The 17,426-nt window shown below is 55.4% G+C and overlaps 7 protein-coding genes across 7 annotated transcripts; 5 read left to right on the top strand and 2 right to left on the bottom strand.

The window, feature by feature from the left end:
• Window positions 1-353: 353 nt before the first annotated feature.
• HMPREF1541_08852 (translation initiation factor aIF-2) lies at window positions 354-3,622 on the top strand (the record flags this gene model as incomplete). Its single annotated transcript, XM_008723170.1, has 2 exons — window positions 354-3,334; window positions 3,382-3,622. 2 exons carry the CDS (start codon window positions 354-356, stop codon window positions 3,620-3,622), a joined length of 3,222 nt encoding a protein of 1,073 aa, XP_008721392.1.
• Window positions 3,623-4,261: 639 nt separating this feature from the next.
• Window positions 4,262-6,040, top strand: HMPREF1541_08851 (uncharacterized protein; the record flags this gene model as incomplete). The annotated part of the gene is made up of 4 exons (XM_008723169.1): window positions 4,262-4,439; window positions 4,500-4,650; window positions 4,699-5,947; window positions 5,999-6,040. 4 exons carry the CDS (start codon window positions 4,262-4,264, stop codon window positions 6,038-6,040), a joined length of 1,620 nt encoding a protein of 539 aa, XP_008721391.1.
• Window positions 6,041-6,779: 739 nt separating this feature from the next.
• HMPREF1541_08850 (uncharacterized protein) lies at window positions 6,780-8,163 on the top strand (the record flags this gene model as incomplete). The annotated part of the gene is made up of 3 exons (XM_008723168.1): window positions 6,780-6,884; window positions 6,938-7,063; window positions 7,114-8,163. 3 exons carry the CDS (start codon window positions 6,780-6,782, stop codon window positions 8,161-8,163), a joined length of 1,281 nt encoding a protein of 426 aa, XP_008721390.1.
• A 380-nt stretch (window positions 8,164-8,543) lies between these two features.
• On the top strand, window positions 8,544-10,610 carry HMPREF1541_08849 (uncharacterized protein; the record flags this gene model as incomplete). Its single annotated transcript, XM_008723167.1, has 1 exon — window positions 8,544-10,610. The coding sequence occupies one exon, from the start codon at window positions 8,544-8,546 to the stop codon at window positions 10,608-10,610; it is 2,067 nt and encodes a 688-aa protein (XP_008721389.1).
• Window positions 10,611-10,803: 193 nt separating this feature from the next.
• Window positions 10,804-12,359, bottom strand: HMPREF1541_08848 (uncharacterized protein; the record flags this gene model as incomplete). The annotated part of the gene is made up of 2 exons (XM_008723166.1): window positions 10,804-12,045; window positions 12,093-12,359. The coding sequence occupies 2 exons, from the start codon at window positions 12,357-12,359 to the stop codon at window positions 10,804-10,806; spliced, it is 1,509 nt and encodes a 502-aa protein (XP_008721388.1).
• A 457-nt stretch (window positions 12,360-12,816) lies between these two features.
• HMPREF1541_08847 (uncharacterized protein) lies at window positions 12,817-14,997 on the bottom strand (the record flags this gene model as incomplete). Its single annotated transcript, XM_008723165.1, has 1 exon — window positions 12,817-14,997. One exon carries the CDS (start codon window positions 14,995-14,997, stop codon window positions 12,817-12,819), a length of 2,181 nt encoding a protein of 726 aa, XP_008721387.1.
• Window positions 14,998-15,740: 743 nt separating this feature from the next.
• Window positions 15,741-17,309, top strand: HMPREF1541_08846 (uncharacterized protein; the record flags this gene model as incomplete). Its single annotated transcript, XM_008723164.1, has 1 exon — window positions 15,741-17,309. The coding sequence occupies one exon, from the start codon at window positions 15,741-15,743 to the stop codon at window positions 17,307-17,309; it is 1,569 nt and encodes a 522-aa protein (XP_008721386.1).
• Window positions 17,310-17,426: the final 117 nt, after the last annotated feature.

The raw sequence follows: 17,426 nt of genomic DNA, 5'->3' as shown, positions 1-17,426 counted from the left end.
GTTTGGTGAGAATTGGTGCCAAGCCATGCCCGAGGCTGATGACTCCTCGCCTATTCTCTACGTCAGGTTTCGCCCCACCAAACCATTTGATTGAATTCATTCCCCCCCACTCACAAGACCCTTTGCCTGCGGAAATATTTGATTCTCTGTTTGCCATCATTATCTCCGTTGGCCACATATTGCACTAGCACTCCTTAATTGGTGCTGCATAGTTCTGGAGTCAACTGTTCTTTCCAATTCTAGAACGGCGTCCGTTAACACTGACAAGCCTTTCTCTTTCATGTCGCCTCCGCTGAACCGTGGGCGATACATAAATCTCACATCAACTTTTCTTCCCTTAAATCAGCGGCGCAATGGCTCCTAAAAAGAAGGGTGGCAAGAAGCAGGTGGACGACTGGGAGAACGATCTTGGCGAGTCAATTGAGCCCGCAGCCGAGGCAGCCGCACAAAATGGCGACCATGCTCAGGACACAGCTGAGGCGAACGACGAAGCGGACGCCGGTGGGGGTCTTCTAGCTGCTATTCGCAAGAACAAGGACAAAAGAAAGAAGAAGGGCAAGATCGACAACGACTTTGTGGAAGGCGAAGATCCTGCACAAACCGAAGCAGCACCCGAGGCCGACCTCAATGGCAAGGCTGCTGAGGAGGCCACGTTCGATGACGACGATGTCTTTGCCGGCAATGCAAACAAGAAAGCCAAGGGTGGTAAAAAACAGCCCGAGAAGCCAGCCGACGACGACGATAATGAGGGTAGTGGGATAAAGTCAAAAAAGGAGAAAGAGCGCGAGAAAAAGGAACGTGAGAAGGCTCGTAAGAAAGAGCAGGCTTCGAAGAAGAAGACCGTGGCGCCCACCCCGGCTCCCGAGGCCAAGAAAGAGCCCGAGAAGGCGGTGCAAGAAGTTGTGGCGCCAACCCCAGCTGCCGAGGAGAAGGGCGGCAAGAAGAAAAAGGTCCCTGCCCATCTTGCTGCAATTCAGAAGCAACAAGAGGCTTTAGCAAGGCAGCGAGAGGAAGAGGCTCGCTTGGCTGCGGAGGAACAGGCCGCTGAGGCGTTGAAACTGCAGAGGGAGGCCGAAGAAGAGCAGAAGAAAGCCGAGGCGCGCCAGCGCAGGAAGGAGAAGGAGAAAGAAAAGAAGGAGCAGCTTCGTAAAGAGGGTAAGCTACTTACCGATGCCGAGAAGAAGAGACAACATCAGCAGCAACTCCGTATGCAACAGATGCTCGAGGCTGGCGGTGGAGTCAAAGTCGCTGGGCTCGCCGCCGAGACTGAGGACAAGAAGAAACCCACCTTCGACAGGAAAAAGAAGAAGGGCCCTCAGAAGCAGGATGTCGACCTTGAGGCTGCTGCCGAGAAGGCACGAATGGAAGCCGAGGCCGCAGCAGCGGAACGCGAACGCAAAGCTAGAGAGGCCGAGGAAGCCGCAGTCGCAGCTGCAGTCGCCGCATCTACTACTAAGGTGGTTGACGACTCTGATCCCGAAGATTGGGAGAAAGCTGCAGCCGCAGATGATGAGGTCAAAGACAGCTGGGATGCCGACTCGGACGACGAGACTTCGAAGGTTACACCTGCAACGAACGGTGCTAATGGTGCGGCGGAAAAGACGGTTCCTGTCCGTGGTGGTAAGACTGCCGATGAGGAGGAAGAATCGGCTTCAGAATCGGAGGAGTCGTCGGAAGACGAGGAACTCACAGCAACGAAACAAGCAGAGGCCCGGAGGAAAGCCGAAGCAGCGGAACGGCGAAAAAAGGCCCACGAAGAGGCGCTCGCTGCGCGGTCTGCGGATAACCTCCGATCTCCCATTTGCTGTATTCTCGGACACGTTGACACTGGCAAAACCAAACTACTGGACAAGATTCGTCAGACGAATGTGCAAGAAGGCGAAGCTGGTGGTATCACTCAGCAGATCGGCGCGACTTACTTCCCCACGGACGCGCTGTCCCAGAAGATTGCCCCTGTCAACGCAGACGGCAAGTTTCAATTCAAAGTACCTGGCCTGCTGGTCATTGATACACCCGGTCACGAGTCCTTTTCGAACTTACGATCACGAGGATCGTCACTGTGCAACATTGCGATTCTCGTCGTTGATATCACGCACGGACTCGAGCCTCAGACACTCGAGTCAATGAAGCTCCTCCGGGATCGCAAAACGCCGTTCATTGTCGCTCTCAACAAGATTGATCGTCTGTACGGCTGGCAGTCAATACCCAACAATGGCTTTCAGGCCAGTTTGGCTGCACAGAAGGGTGGCGTGAAAAGTGAATTCAAGGACAAATTGGAGGCAACCAAAGTTGCGTTTGCCGAGCAAGGCTTCAATGCTGAACTCTACTATGAGAACAAGAACATGGCTCGCTACGTGTCACTGGTGCCGACGTCAGCCCACACTGGCGAAGGAATTCCCGACATGTTGAAGCTCTTGGTGACATTGACACAAGAGCGCATGACATCGAGCTTGATGTACTTGTCCGAAGCCGAGGGCACGGTACTAGAGGTAAAGAAGATCGAAGGATTCGGTACAACGATCGATGTTGTGTTATCCAACGGTGTCTTACGTGAGGGCGATCGTATCGTGATTTGTGGTCTTGATGGAGCCATCGCGACCAACGTACGAGCGTTGTTGACGCCTGCACCGCTGAAGGAGTTGCGACTGAAATCACAGTACGTGCACAACAAGGAGGCCAAGGCGTCTCTGGGTGTCAAAATTGCGGCCAACGATCTGGACAAGGCAGTGGCTGGATCGCGTCTACTGGTTGTCGGTCCAGATGATGACGAAGAAGAGCTGGAAGACGAGGTCATGGCGGATCTCACACAGCTTCTCAGCAAGATTGACAAAGCGCAGCGCGGTGTCAGTGTGCATGCATCTACTCTTGGTTCACTCGAGGCGCTGCTTGAATTCTTGCGGCAGATGAAGATTCCTGTAGGTAACATCGGCCTCGGCACAGTCTTCAAGACGGACGTGATGCGAGCTGGCACGATGCTGGAGAAGGGTCTGAAGGAGTATGCGGTCATGTTGTGCTTCGATGTTTCCGTGGACAAAGACGCGGCCAAATACGCGGAAGACAACGGGGTCACGATCTTCACGGCCGAGATCATCTACCACCTTTTCGACAACTTCATCGCCCACTCGAAGAAGCTGTTGGAAGAGAAGAAAGAACAGTCGAAACTGGATGCGGTCTTCCCTGCTGTACTGAGTCCACTGCAGGTGTTCAACAAGAAGGACCCGATTGTCATTGGTGTGGATGTGATTGAAGGCAACTTGCGGCACGGAACACCTATTGCTGCGGTCAAGCATAATCCCGTCACCGGGGTCAAGGAAATCGTCAAGTTGGGCAGAGTGTAAGTGAGACTGTCTTTGTGTTGGAAAGGCGACTAACAACTTGCAGGACATCTATCGAACGCGAGCACAAGGCTATCACGGTGGCAAAGAAGGGCTCACCGTCGGTTGCCGTCAAGATTGAAGGGCCCAACCAACCGCTCTATGGCCGACAGCTCGAAGACAAGGACACGCTATACTCGCTTATTTCACGCAAGTCCATCGACACACTTAAGCAGTTCTATCGGGACGAGGTGACGAAGGACGAGTGGTCACTGATAGTGAAGTTGAAGCCGCTGTTCGACGTCTAAGGCGAGGAGAAAGCCCAAAAAGTATCTGCATTGGTGGCCAGGGATAAGGATGGTGATGGTTGTTTGACGATTTTTGGACGCAGAGCAAACGACGACACGGGTGTGATGTGGCCGCTGGCCTCACCTTAGACTCAGCAATGAAATCCACTTTCTTCTTTTAACAATACCATTAATTGCGATCATATAGACGGGCTGTACATAGTAGTAGTCTGATAGTGTGGTCGGCTTAGTCAAGGCGATCGTACGGCACGGGCACGCGAGATTCCGACCATGTCCCTGCTACCGGTCAACCAATCACAACCGTCAGCACAGCTTGCCGTAATTTTATTGTGTTGAGCGCACTCGCGCATTCGGTCCTCCGATCCAGCAATCTGTGCGCGGGCAGATCCTTTTGCAGCCAAGAGAGCGGTGTACTCTTTTTCGAAGGTCATCTTATCAGTCTTTACCACCTCTTTCCTCGCCCGTGGTGTGCTTGTGTGCTTGTGTGCTTGTGTGCTCTACTACCCTAAGACCGAGCATCAACGCGACTGGCCTGGCTAGCTGTTTTAGCTATCTCGCCCCCAGGCACCCTCCCCGTTTGATTCGACCGCGAACCCCCGTCCTCCATCACTTGGCTGCGGTCCTTTGGGCTTTCACAACATGGAAAGCCTGACGAATAACTCCGCGACGGCCTTTCAGTCGCCGCTCGCGGACGCTCAAATCACCCTGGCCGCCACCTCATCCTTCGCCTCGGGCATCGTATCTAGGTACATCCAGCAGCTGAATGTCTGGACGGCGGCCCTGACCCTCCTGCTGCTCGCCATCACCTATGATCAGCGTAAGAGCAGTCTCTATACTCCAAGAACTGGGACCCGGCAATGCTGACAGTATTCCATAGTCAGCTACAAATGGCAGAAGCATGGCATTATCGGTCCGGCGTGGAAGATCCCCTTTATGGGACCCTTCCTCGAGTCCGTCTTCCCCGACTTTGAGAAATACAAGGCCAAATGGCTGAGTGGCGAGCTTAGCTGCGTTTCCGTCTTCCACAAGTATGTTTGGTCCCTCTGCGACTCGCGATCACTGCTAAGACTTTCCAGATTCGTCGTGTTGGCTGGGACTCGCGACATGTCCCGCAAGATCTTCAACTCACCTATGTTTGTGAAGCCCTGCGTGGTTGATGTCGCCCACAAATTGCTCCGTCCCGACAACTGGGTCTTCCTTGACGGTAAGCCACACGTCGACTATCGCAAGGGCCTCAATGGCCTGTTCACTCGCCAGGCCCTCGAGACCTATCTTCCCGGCAACGAGGAGATGTACGACAAGTACTTCAAGACCTTTGTGCGACAGACCAAGGAAAACGGTGGCAAGCAGATGCCCTTTATGCCCATCTTCCGCGAGTTGCAGTGCGCTCTTTCCTGCAGAGCATTTGCTGGTCACTACATCTCGGAGAGCGCCGTCAAGAAAATTACCGACGAATTCTATCTTGTCACCGAGGCGCTGGAGCTGGTCAACTTCCCCATCATCATTCCCTTCACCAAGACTTGGTATGGCAAGAAGGCCGCCGATTGGATCATCGAAGAGTTCATGAGAAGCGCGGCCAAGTCCAAGGTTCGCATGGCTGCTGGCGGTGAACCGAACTGCATCATGGATAGATGGGTTCGGCAGATGCAAGAGTCAGCCGAGTACCGTGCCAAGCTTGCCCGTGGTGAGAAGGTCGAGGACACCGAGAAGCCAACTCAGGTGCTCCGCGAGTTCTCCGACTTGGAGATCTCCATGACTGTCTTCACCTTCCTCTTTGCGTCTCAAGATGCTACCAGCGCTGCCTGCACCTGGCTCTTCCAGCTGATGGCCGACCGCCCGGAATGGCTCGAGAAGGTTCGTGAGGAGAACCTCCGCACCCGTAATGGTGACCGGAACCAGAAGCTTTCGCTAGAGCTGCTCGAGAACCAGCCCATTACCCGCGCTGTGGTCAAGGAAGCTCTTCGTTACCGCCCACCAGTCATCATGGTTCCTTACCTGGCCAAGAAGGACTTCCAAGTCACGCCTGGCTACACTGTCAAGAAAGGCACCATGGTCATTCCCTCCGTCTGGCCTGCAACTCACGACCCCGAGGCGTACCCGGACCCTGAAACATACGATCCTGAAAGATGGATCACGGGCGACGCTGAGAAACAGACCAAGAACTGGCTAGTTTTCGGAACAGGACCACATCATTGCTTAGGGCAGCAGTACGCAACACTCAACCTGCAGGGTATGATCGGCAAGGCTAGCATGTTCCTCGACTGGGAGCACTTCCCTACCGAGAAGAGCGAGGAGATTCAGGTGTTTGCCACCATCTTCCCCAAGGTATGCTATACTATGATGCACTGCATGAGAGTAATACTAACTGCATGCCAGGATCATTTTCACGCCACCTTCGTCGATCGGCCTGCTCCTTGAGCAACGTCCTTTGACTCACCTTGATTTTGACACTTCTGCGTTTCAGCGACTTCGACATGAAGCGATAGACCATCGTCTCGTGACTCATGGCTTCCCCAGTGTGGCCTGTACATATTTTGGAGCAAATGAATGGGTATGGCGGACGCGGGAAGACCAACAGGGCCGTGTCTGCTTTTAATCGATAACTGGTCTTGATATCATTAGACCGATCACCGCGATAGTAACGGTATGACATAGAAAGCATCCATACAACGCTCGCTCCGGCATATGGCCGTGTACAAGTCTTACTGATTTTGTTCTGCGCCGTGGGACTGACGATGGCTGTATTGAGGCAATTAACCATGTTGGCGTTACGGCCGACCGCCGCCTTGGCATCGAAGATAGTCAATCCTGACCCCGGGCGCTCGTCAATCCACCCGCTCCCAATGCCCAGTACAGTCATCGGTTCTTGACCATACAGCATTCTCTTTCGTTTGTGAGCGGTTTTTTTGAAATGTGCAGCTGCAGCCACTATCGCCTTTTTGATACATGACCCAAAGATCGACTGGTTCTAAATGCTTGTGCCAGAGCGGCGAGAATCGGAACAGCTTCTGTGTTGACCGGCGCCTTATGATGCCTGTATAGCTGAACATCATTATTTATATTGGTAGCTGGGAGGCGCACTTGCATTGGACCAGACCAGCCCGTCCGTCCGCGCTACTGCCAGTCTTAATACAGATACTGGGACATTGGCTGAAGCATGCCTTGGTCACTCATCCGTGTGGGACGACCAGTTGCATCCCAACTGGTGACCTCACGGGCATTCTCTACCTCATCAAGGCTAGATGCGGACTTCACACATGTCGTAAGAACACCGCACGTACCCTTCCCTAAACCAGAAGATGCTGAGACTCACAGGTCATTGGGGGTGGTGCGGTGGGACTTGCTATCGCTCGCGAGCTAGCTGCACGGGAGGGCACATCAACGCTCTTGATCGAAAGACACGGCAGTGTTGGCCAGGAAACTAGCAGCAGGAACTCAGAAGTGAGGACCAGTAGTGGAAGAAAGATGCGTTGATGCTGATCTGACGACAGGTCATTCATGCCGGCCTTTACTATGGATATAACACCTTGAAAACAGACCTTTGCATCAAAGGTAGGCATATGATATACGATCTCTGTGAGAAACAGAAAATCCCTTACCGCAACACCAAGAAGTGGATAGTTGCTCAAGACGAGCAGCAAATGGGTGAGCTGGAAAAGGTACATAAGTTTGCCACTTCTCTGGATGTGCCAACTCGATTTCTATCTCGAGAAGAGATCCACGAACGCGAACCTGACGTCCGCGCCGACGCCGGCGTGCTAGAGAGTGAGAGCACCGGTATCGTTGACAGCCACAGCTTTATGGCCTACCTCGAAGGCGACTTTCAAGAACTTGGCGGCTTAGGCGTCTTTCACACCTCGGTCACACGGATAGAGCCTATCGACAACGGCCACGGCGGCTATAGAATATACTCCAAGGCCAACAGTGGACAAGCTGGGGAGGATGTCATCGAAGCCGAGACCCTCATTAACAGCGCCGGCTTGGGTGCTATCAGCGTCAGTAATATGATACTGCCGCCCGAACGTCACCGCAAACCATTCTACGCGAAAGGTTCCTACTTCAGCTACGCCTCCAGCCACCCCAAGCCCAAGACGCTGCTCTATCCAGCCCCAGTCCCCGGTCTGGGTGGGCTAGGCACTCACCTAACACTTGACATGAACGGCCGCGTCCGCTTCGGCCCCGACGTAGAATGGGTTGACGACCCTACTGATCTCAAGCCCAATCCTGCAAGACTCAAGGATGCTCTCGACATGATTGAGTCTTACCTACCCACCGTCGACCGCAATGCCGTCGATCTGGACTACTGTGGCATACGTCCAAAGCTCGGTAAGACGAGCGGTACCGCAGGACCGACGTTTGCCGATTTCTATATCAAGGAGGAGGAGGGGTACAAAGGGTTCATTAATTTATTGGGCATTGAGAGTCCGGGCCTGACGAGCAGTTTAGCCATCGGGGGGATGGTCAGGGAGATGCTCTACAAGGGTAAGGAAGGCAAGAGCGAAGAAAAGGGCGAGCAGCCTAAGTTCGAGTTCCATCATTGAACCTCGATCGGATGACAGTATCCGAGCGAAGTCACCGGAAAGCACCGGACTATGATCAGACAACCATATGTCGATGTTCCTCATGATGCTGCTGTTCTTCGGCGAAGCAGCCTCACGATAGCTACTCACCTTTGTCTGCTGGGCTTTGTGCGGGCCACCATGCCTCGTCTGTTGGAGGTGTCGAATCATTATCGTCAACAGCTTCACAATGCAATGACTTGTCCCCAGACAAAGAATCTAAAAATACGTCTGTGCTCCTCGTCAATGGGACGAGTCACCAGCATCAAGTCCTTGCGAACGCGTGCTCATACACCAATGCTTTGCTAACCATACCACTCAGGCAGTGGATCACCCTTGCCAGCAGCAAAACTTAACGAAGCATGGATCCTTCGAATCGCCCACAGAGCAACATCAACAACTGCGATGAGCCGGTCTCGCCGCGAACATGTCCTCACAACTATACTGCCACGCTGAACAATAACAGCTTGTCCCTGAACGCAGGACCAGACACCGGTAGGTTTCGACGCTCCTCTGCACCGCCATATACTCCCAAAGAGACACATCAGCAAGGCAAACCCTGTCAGCGACTGATCAAAACGCGTATCCTACAGTACACAGGGCACACGCTCGGGAAGCGAGGCAACCAACGCTACCTCCTTCCTCCACCACCTAAACGACGCTGTCTGCATTCCGAGCGCGCTCCCTCCGACCCATCCCTCCAGCATCTTTCCTCCTATCCAGACATCTATCCCACAGCTGATCGTGACCAAGCCCAACGCGCCAACCCCTTCGTGACCACCTACCACACCGACCCCGACCTCTCCCGACTCCCCCTAACCGCCCTTGAATTCGCCTCCATCGTGCTTCCCCCCGAGCCCGAACGCGACTGGATCGCCGCCATCGGCTTCGGCAACGACAACCCTGCCTCCACGAACCACCGCAACCTCAACGTGGTAGGCGTGCATCCGCTGTTCCGCCAACTGCTGCGCCCGGCCCACGACGGCTGCAACAGCTGGCACAACAGCCGGGCGTTTCCGGACCTGTGGCGCGCGGCGCAGCTGGCGACCCGCTTCCTGAGCAACCAGCACACACTGGCGTTCTTCCACAAGATCCTCTTCCAAGAGCCCGCGCTGCTGGAGCGGGAAAGTGAGTTCTACGGCGTGGACGTGCTGCATCTGGCGGAGGCGCCGGAGGACACGTACGGACTGACGCAGCAGCAGAAGACGGTGACAACGGACGCGCTCGCGGCGCTGGCGCCGCATATCGCCATCGCTTTCGCCACGGGCGCCGACACCCATGCGGCCACGACCTGGGCCTACACCACGCGTGTCCCCTCTAGCAACCCGACCGCAACGCTCACAGCCCGCAGACAGCGCCACAAACCCCTCCTCACAGCCCGCACCACGCCACCCCCAGCCCAGTCCACCACCACCTTCATCGACCCCGCCGCCCCCTCTCCGGCCGACATCGCCCACCCCCACGCCTGGAGCCCACACCACTTGCCCGTCCTCGACAGCTACCACCCGCAAACCGCCCTGGTCCGCAGCCTAGGCTTCCGCGGCACCAACGCGCGCATCGCCCTCTCGCCCCTCTTCCTACGCCTCCTGCACCGCCACTCCCACGCCCCCACACCCCCCTTCCACGCGCGGCAGTACGCGCTTTTCTTCCTGGCCGTCACGCTCGTGCACGAGGTCGCCCACGCGGCGTGGATGTGTCGGTGGCCCGCCCCTGCTGCTGCTGCTGCTGCTGCTACTGCCACTACTGACGGTCACCCAGCAGAAGGCCGGAAAGAGGAAGAGGAATACGAGCCTTTCGTCGGATCCCATCGCCGCGCTGAGCTGGGCCACGCGTGGGAGGCGAGTGTTTTTGGCGGGAATTGCGTCGAGGTCCTGGGCCAGCGCGCGGCAAGCGCCGGTGGGGCGGATAGGGACTGGAGCGACGTGTTCTCGCTGGGCGTCGGAGTTCGGACGTGGCCGGATGGGAGGGAGCAGATGGTCCGCTGTGGGGTTTGGGAGGGGGTGGTGCCTTTGGCTCGACTCGTCGATGATAGCGTCGATGCGGGTGATTGTGACTTGGAGGTCGATGAGAGCAGCGGGGAGTTGGCGTGCCCAAAGGCGCAGAGCGGCGATCGCTGGGAGACGCTGCGCATCGTGCCGTTTCGCTTCGTGGCGGGCTTGTTTCAGGAGGCGTTCTGGGAGTGGGCGGATGACACGACGGTGAGGGTGAAGGAGGGGAGGGATGTGGCTGCTGGTGGATGTCGACCGCGGCGGAAGCGGGAGGTGCAGCAGGAAGTGGTGCCGCCGTTTCGTCGGTGGATGGAGAGGCAGGTGCGGAGTTGGGTGGGCGTAAGGTTCGAGAATGTGGATTGGAATATGCTGCGTGGGGCGAGGCCGGGGGATTATGATGTTGAGATGGAGGGGGTTCGGGCGGAAGAGGAGGAGCATTAGTGGGTGTAAGAGGTGTGTAGATTGTTGGGGATCGAGTAGAGCTTGATGGAGTGTAGACGAGGTAGGTGAACACGCACACGACGCCTTGGATTGATTTCCGCGAGAGCGGGCTATGCCGTTTAATGTAACAGTCTATTGCACAATATATCAGCACAATTTGCTTCTTCACAAAGACTCTTTGAGGGCGCACCTATCACGCCTCCGCCGCCTCCAGCATCTTCTGCACGGTCCCCATCTTCTCCCTCGGTTTTCCCTGCTGCGAGCCATCCCGCTTCTCCGCCTGGTCGATCTTCTGCCACTGCTCCCAGTGCACGGGTTTGAGCTTGAGGCCAGATCGTTCCGCATCGGCCTTGACGCCTTGCCAGCCAGCTCGCTCCGGCAGCTGTCCGGTCGAGCTGCGCCTCCAGTCCTCGACGATCGCTTCCGCCGTCTGGAAGGCGTCGGTCATGGTGGAAGCGATGACGCCGGTGGGGCCGCGTTTAACCCAGCCGGCGCAGTAGACTGAAGCATTGGACGAAGGGGTCGTCAGCTGCTCTTCGGTGCCGATGGGCGTGGCGCGCCCGAACCCGTCGTGCTGGATGGTGCCTTTGCGGGTGTCGAATGTGACGCCGATGGCTTCCATACCTGGGATCGGCGTGGCGGCGTAGCCGATGCTGCGGAAGAGAGTGGAGGTTTCGAGCTCGGTCGTGGAGTCCGTGGGCGTGACTGCGGAGCTGGGATTTGCGGGCTCCGCGAGCTGCGTGTGCTGAAAGGTGATGCTCTCAAGCACAGATGGGTTGGTAGACGAATAGTTTAACGCCCTGGGTGCAAGACAGAAGTCCAAGGCCCAGGACTTTGGGGCATCGGGCTTGAACGGCGAGCCTTTCTTGAGCAGCTCCATGATACGGCGCCTTGGCCGCTCCAACTTCTTCAGATCTGGAGGGAAGAGATCCTCCGGAATCGGCGTAAAGTTCACATCCGGAAGTTGTAGCAGCTCACGCACTTCCTTGATGGTGAACGCGGCTTGGAGTGGGCCTCGACGGCCCACCACGCGGACATGCTTGATCTTGCTCTCGGAGAGGGCCTGTATGGCATATTCCGTCATGTCGGTCTTCTTCAGCGTGTCGATATGAGTGAGCAACGCACGAGCGACATCGAGGGCAACGTTTCCCTGTCCCACGACAACGGCACTTTCTCCGGACTGGAGATCGGGATTGAGATCGCGATACTCTGGCAGGCCATTATACCACCCCACAAAGGCTCTTGCCGAGTAGATGTGCGGTCTCTCCTCGCCTTCTAAGCCGATCTTACGGTCTTTAGATGCGCCATATGAAAAGACAATCGCATCGTAGTGTTTCGCGAGCAGAGGAAGAGGCAGATCCTGTCCAAGGCTGACATTACCAATGAAGGTATAGTTGGGCGACGCGGCAAGGTCTTCAAATGTGTCCTGGCAATTCTGTGGTTGCGTCAGACAAGTTGCAGTACGAATCGCTGTCCGCGCACCTTCACCTCAGGATGATCTGGAGCAACTCCATACCTGACCAGACCGAATGGCACCGGTAGTTGCTCGTACATGTCTACCCTCGTGTCTGGGAGCTCTCTCATGGCCTTCTGTGCCGTGTAGAAGCCTGCCGGCCCAGAGCCTACGATTGCGATACGCGGGCCCCGTCCGTTTGCAGCGGCCGCATCGTGACGGGCGCGACGAGCTCCGGCGACGTAGTGTCCCTTAACACGGAGCAGCTGCCTGGCACAGGGCTGCACGAGAAGCATTGTAGTAGCGTGGTGGAATGCACATGATCACCGTCCGCACATCTTGCAAGATGTGTCTGGTCCGCACGACAGTCAGTCAGTCGTTGACTCATTTATCGAGCCTTCTGAGATGAAAGCTTCCAGCCTTGCAACTTCAGCCTTGCTCGAGGCCGAATGCCCCGGGGAATGCCGAGCTTTCACTGCCTGAGATTAGAGAGTATAGGGTCTGGATGTGCATGACGGCTAGAAGACGGGATACTGAGGTCGTAGAGGAACTCGCAGAGGATTCCTGGGCCAAGATTCTGTTTATTTCACTACATACAATGTCGAGGCAAATGTGTCCATGGTCTCGATTTTGATTCCCCAAGAACGCCAGCCATCACAACCAAGACATCCCTTCTTGTCTTCATCAGACAGTCAGAACATATGTGGTCGTCCCAAAACTCCTTTGTCGTGTCAAATCCTGGTCAGCCAGATCTCACAAGCCTTTGAAGCGCGCCCATCCGGCACTCTGAAATGTCTTCTGGGGCGTGGTCTCCTCGACAATGGCTGCCTGTCCATCCATGATCTCCGTTTGATAGTTACCACCTCGTCCCTCTTCAGCCACTTTGCCGCTCACGTCGCGTCTTCTCGCCATACCCCTTCCGAATTCGGGTCCAAGACCAGCATAGCCGCTGTGCAGATCCAATCCCGTTGAGTTTGAAGTCTGACGAGGGCTGTTAAACTGAGTTGGCAGACCTTGACTCTGAGTCTTTGAAGGCGACATCGGAGGAGGCGGCGTTGGAGAGTAGTGGTCGTTGTTGCTAGGTGTCTGCAGGGAAGATCTTGTCTTGTAGGGACTCTTCTGGCTGTAGCGATATGCTGGCCGCGGAGGTCGTTCACCCTCACTATCACTCTCATAAACTTCAATGTTGCCACTGTAGTCACTTGCACTTTGCATGCTCTTCATGGTCCGGGACCGATCAATGCCGTTGCCGTTGTCAGCCAGTCTATCGTCATCACTGTCAGGATAGATCTCGACAACATTCGCATCTGCATCCTTGGTCTGATCCACTCCCCTGCCGTTGATGCTTGCACGAAGGTCTCCGTAAAAGCGGGATTTGGTGCCACTACCAATGAAGGATGATGGACGGCTGTTACCGTTGGTGGACGAGAGGATGGGTCGAACAGGGCTCGACATCGGATCGTGCGTGCCCTGTTGTGCGGTGTAGTAGTTCTCATCGTTTAAGTCGTACTCTGGCCCGGCAGGAGAGGGCGGATGCATGCCAAGAGGTTCACGACTCCGTTTAGGTGTAGCATGCAGTGTAGGAGCCATAAGTGCGGCTACATGAGGCATGTCACCATTGGCATCGCTGAATCTGTTGACATCTGTTGAGGGCCGGTTGCTCCAGGAGTGCCCGAGCGGTCCGTGCGATGGGCTGGTCGAAACCGGCGAGATGGGACGAACTTGCTCATCAAGTTGCTGGTTTGCAGTGTCGCTGAGATCAGTGGGCATGCCTTCATAGTCAATATACGAAAGCCATGACGATGGTCGAGCTGGAGAGCGGTTGGGAGAACGCTGCGGAGACGCATTGAAGATTGAGGAACGTGCTGGGCGATGATCCAGCCCAGCGCCAGCAGCGCGGGTGTTAGGAGCCGGGCTATGTGCTGAGCCAGGACGTAAGGGCGACCCTGGTACTGATGCGGTGGAAACTCTGTAGGGATCTTTGGTGACTTCCTCAAAGCCTTTACGCATTTCGACTCTTGAGTTGCGAGCATATTCGTTGCCATAGAGAGTGACGCTGTCGGCAGAATCGGTGCGGGTATGTATGAATGGAACTCTCTTACCCATGCCCGAGTCGCGGTTGGTGACGAGAGTAGACGCGCTCATATGTTTCTCTGTAATGTTCATGGAAGACTTGTTGCGCTTGTGACCGAATCGACTGGTCAAATTGTCTTCCAATGGGTTCATGTCAGGAGGCATTTTCGCGATCTTGCGGAACGTGACCGCTAGATAGACGTCGAACAGCAGACATAGCGCTAGCAGACCGCACTCAGTCGTGCTCAGGATGAAGAAAGCGAAAATGATCTTGTAGGAGACCTCGGTGTCGTTGAACAAGGTACTCCATTCGTACATGTTGTGAGCGTGATCCAGGTAAGACATGTAGGCAGAAAAGGCGAAGAAGGGAATGAGACCAAGATCGATCAAGCCGGAAAAGACCATGTAGCTAGCACTCGATCCAGGGGTGCGGCTAGTGACCGATCGGCCAAGATGGTAGACGGCGTAGAAGAGCTGGCAGAGTGCGACCGCGGGCGCGCAGCGGATGATCCACGCCACTGTTGTGGTGGTCTTATTGATTGAGATGACACAGAACAGCAGGCCCATGGCCCCCAGCAGGGCAAGCCATCGCAAGACAAGCAGACCAGTCCTAGCTCTTACAACTCTCTTCTTGGTGTTGGGATGCATCGGTTGGGTGGTCAGATTGCCGTAGGGTACGACGAGATAGGAATCGGGGTGCTTGTTGAAGTCTACCAAGGGACCATTCGACTTAGGCTTGTTGGCTCTCGGTGTCCATGATGCCTCGGTCGCGGCTTTGGGATTGAAGCCTCGACTGGTGGGAGCACCGAAGTTCCAGCTTTGGGGTCGGTCGTAAAGGAAGGGGGCATTGCTACCACCCATTCTGTAAAGACAGGACACTCCTGTAGCTCGTGCTCAAGAATGACGAAAAGTGTCCAAGCTGCGACGATGAGCAGGTGGAGAGGAGGAATGCTGAGGGAGTTGCTCGCTTAGCATTGTACAGTCATTGGCGAGAAAGAATCCCTGTCAACACAGTGACGCAGGTGAGAAGGGTACCTGGTTGGCATAGCAACCGAAACACCCCTCTGGTTTCACCCCCTCCCGGACTCCGTACCCAGGATTATTATTAGCGCTGTCTGGCATGATGAGTGCAATGCTCAGGAACGTGTCAGGTTGTCCAATAGACATGGTCGCTTGTCGCTTTGCCGGAGATGAGATTGGCGAAATCAGTCGCTGTTGGGCGGCAGCGTCACCATCAGGACGCTGCAAGCGCGATCCTCCAGTCTCGAACCTAAATTCCACCACCACTTCGCACTCTTACCGTCAATCATGGGCCATCCCCATGCCAAAGAATACCCTACACATCACCCAGGCCCCTAACAGAAGCTGTTCTGATTGTATGGCACTCACGCCAGAATGATTCGGGCAGCGATACTGCCAGAAAGGGCTTAAAGGGGCCTCGGGGGCCATACAGGGGGCCGGGCGGAGTCAGCTCGGAGAGCCATTCACCGACAGCCGTGGCAACCACTGGTACGCTTTTGTCGACCGCATAAAGCAGATACGCTGGTGTTGCATGTCGCAAAGCCTCTTGAGATATCTCGTCCACTGAAATCTGTCGACCAAGCATGTCACCGGAAGATCTCACGCTCGGAATGGCGGATTCATGGCCGATGTTTGTGTTGTATCTCATCGCAGCCAAGATCTTCCATGATCTTTGTCTCGCAATCTACCGCGTTTACTTCCACCCACTAGCCAAATTTCCAGGCTCAAACCTTGCTAAGGCCACTTACTGGCATGAGACCTTTTACGATGTCTTCAAAGGTCACCAATATATCTGGAAGATCAAGGAGATGCACGAGAAGTATGGTCCTGTCATAAGAACCAACCCAGATGATGTGCACATCCACGATCCTGACTTCTTCGATGACCTTTACACACTCAAACTCGATAAATGGGCATGGTGGACTCGCGGCTTTGCTGTGCCCACAGCCGGCGGTATGACCGTTGAGCACGAGGTGCATCGAAAACGGAGAGGTGCCCTGAATCCTTTCTTCAGCAAGGCCTCAATTGTTGGCAACATTCCCATCATCCAGGAAAAGCTGGCTATCATGTGCTCTCGGCTCGACAAGATCGTCGGTAGTCGTGAAGTCCTGGATCTGGAGTCGATCTACTTGGCAGTCACTACAGATGTTCTCACCCAATGTTCGTATGGCTGGACTTACGACTACATCCACAATCCCGAATGGGCCATGAAATGGAAGCTGGTCAATACTGGTGGACGCGCCTCCGCTGCCATTGTTCGCTCCTTCCCACTTATTGGCAAAATTGTACGCTCAATGCCTCTTGCCGTGGCACTCAAGCTGGTTCCCCCCGTCGGCTTCATGAAATCATGGATGCAACGCGTTGGCATACAAGTCAAGAAGATCAAGTCCGACCCAGAGACAATGAGTATGATCAAATCCGAGAAGCGACGGAAGGATACCATCTTCGCCCAGATCCTCTCCACCGACCTCCCTGAGCACGAGCTTAGTGATCAGCGCTTGATCGACGAAGGTGTGCTCATTGCGACCGCCGGTTCTGAAACTACTGCATGGGCAATTACCATCACAACTTACCATCTTATGAAGACGCCCTCGGCTCTAAAACGCATGCGCGAGGAGTTAGCTGCCGTTGACATCACCCCAGGCGACCCTGTCGCACCATGGACGGCCCTCGAGAAGCTTCCGTACACCACAGCCGTTATCAAAGAAGGACTGCGCATGGCGGGCGGCATGCTCTCTCGTTTGCCTCGAATCTACGACAAGCCCATCCAGTACAAGGAATGGCTCATCCCCGCCGGCACACCCATAGCCATGACTCCACATCTCGTCCTCATCGACGACACCATCTTCCCAGAGCCGCGCAAATTCGATCCGGAGCGCTGGCTCGATCAGTTGGCCGAAGGCAAGACCACGTCACGCTTGGACAAGTACATTGTCGCGTTTGGCAAAGGAAGCAGGAACTGCATTGGCATGCACTTGGCGTACGCGCAGCTGTATATGACGCTTGCGGCGGTGGTGCAGCGCTACACCCTGGAAATGTACCAGACTGATGACAGTGATGCGACGCCGACGCGGGACCTGTTTACTGCGGGCGTGAAGTTGGATAGTAAAGGGATACGGGTCATTGTGCACGACAAGGATGAGAAGCTCTGAGACGTGTGCTGTATCACCAGGAGTCGACGAGATTGACGGGCAGGCTCCCTATATCCATAGCGGATGCCACCCAGAATGCCTCTCTTGTGGGGTCGGGGAGTCTGCTCGCTAAATCTG

The sequence above is a fragment of the Cyphellophora europaea genome, assembly GCF_000365145.1.
Source record: "Cyphellophora europaea CBS 101466 unplaced genomic scaffold supercont1.9, whole genome shotgun sequence".
Lineage (NCBI taxonomy): Eukaryota > Fungi > Ascomycota > Eurotiomycetes > Chaetothyriales > Cyphellophoraceae > Cyphellophora > Cyphellophora europaea.
Note: the sequence above shows the minus strand (reverse complement) of the source record. Positions and strands in the feature narration are given on the sequence as shown.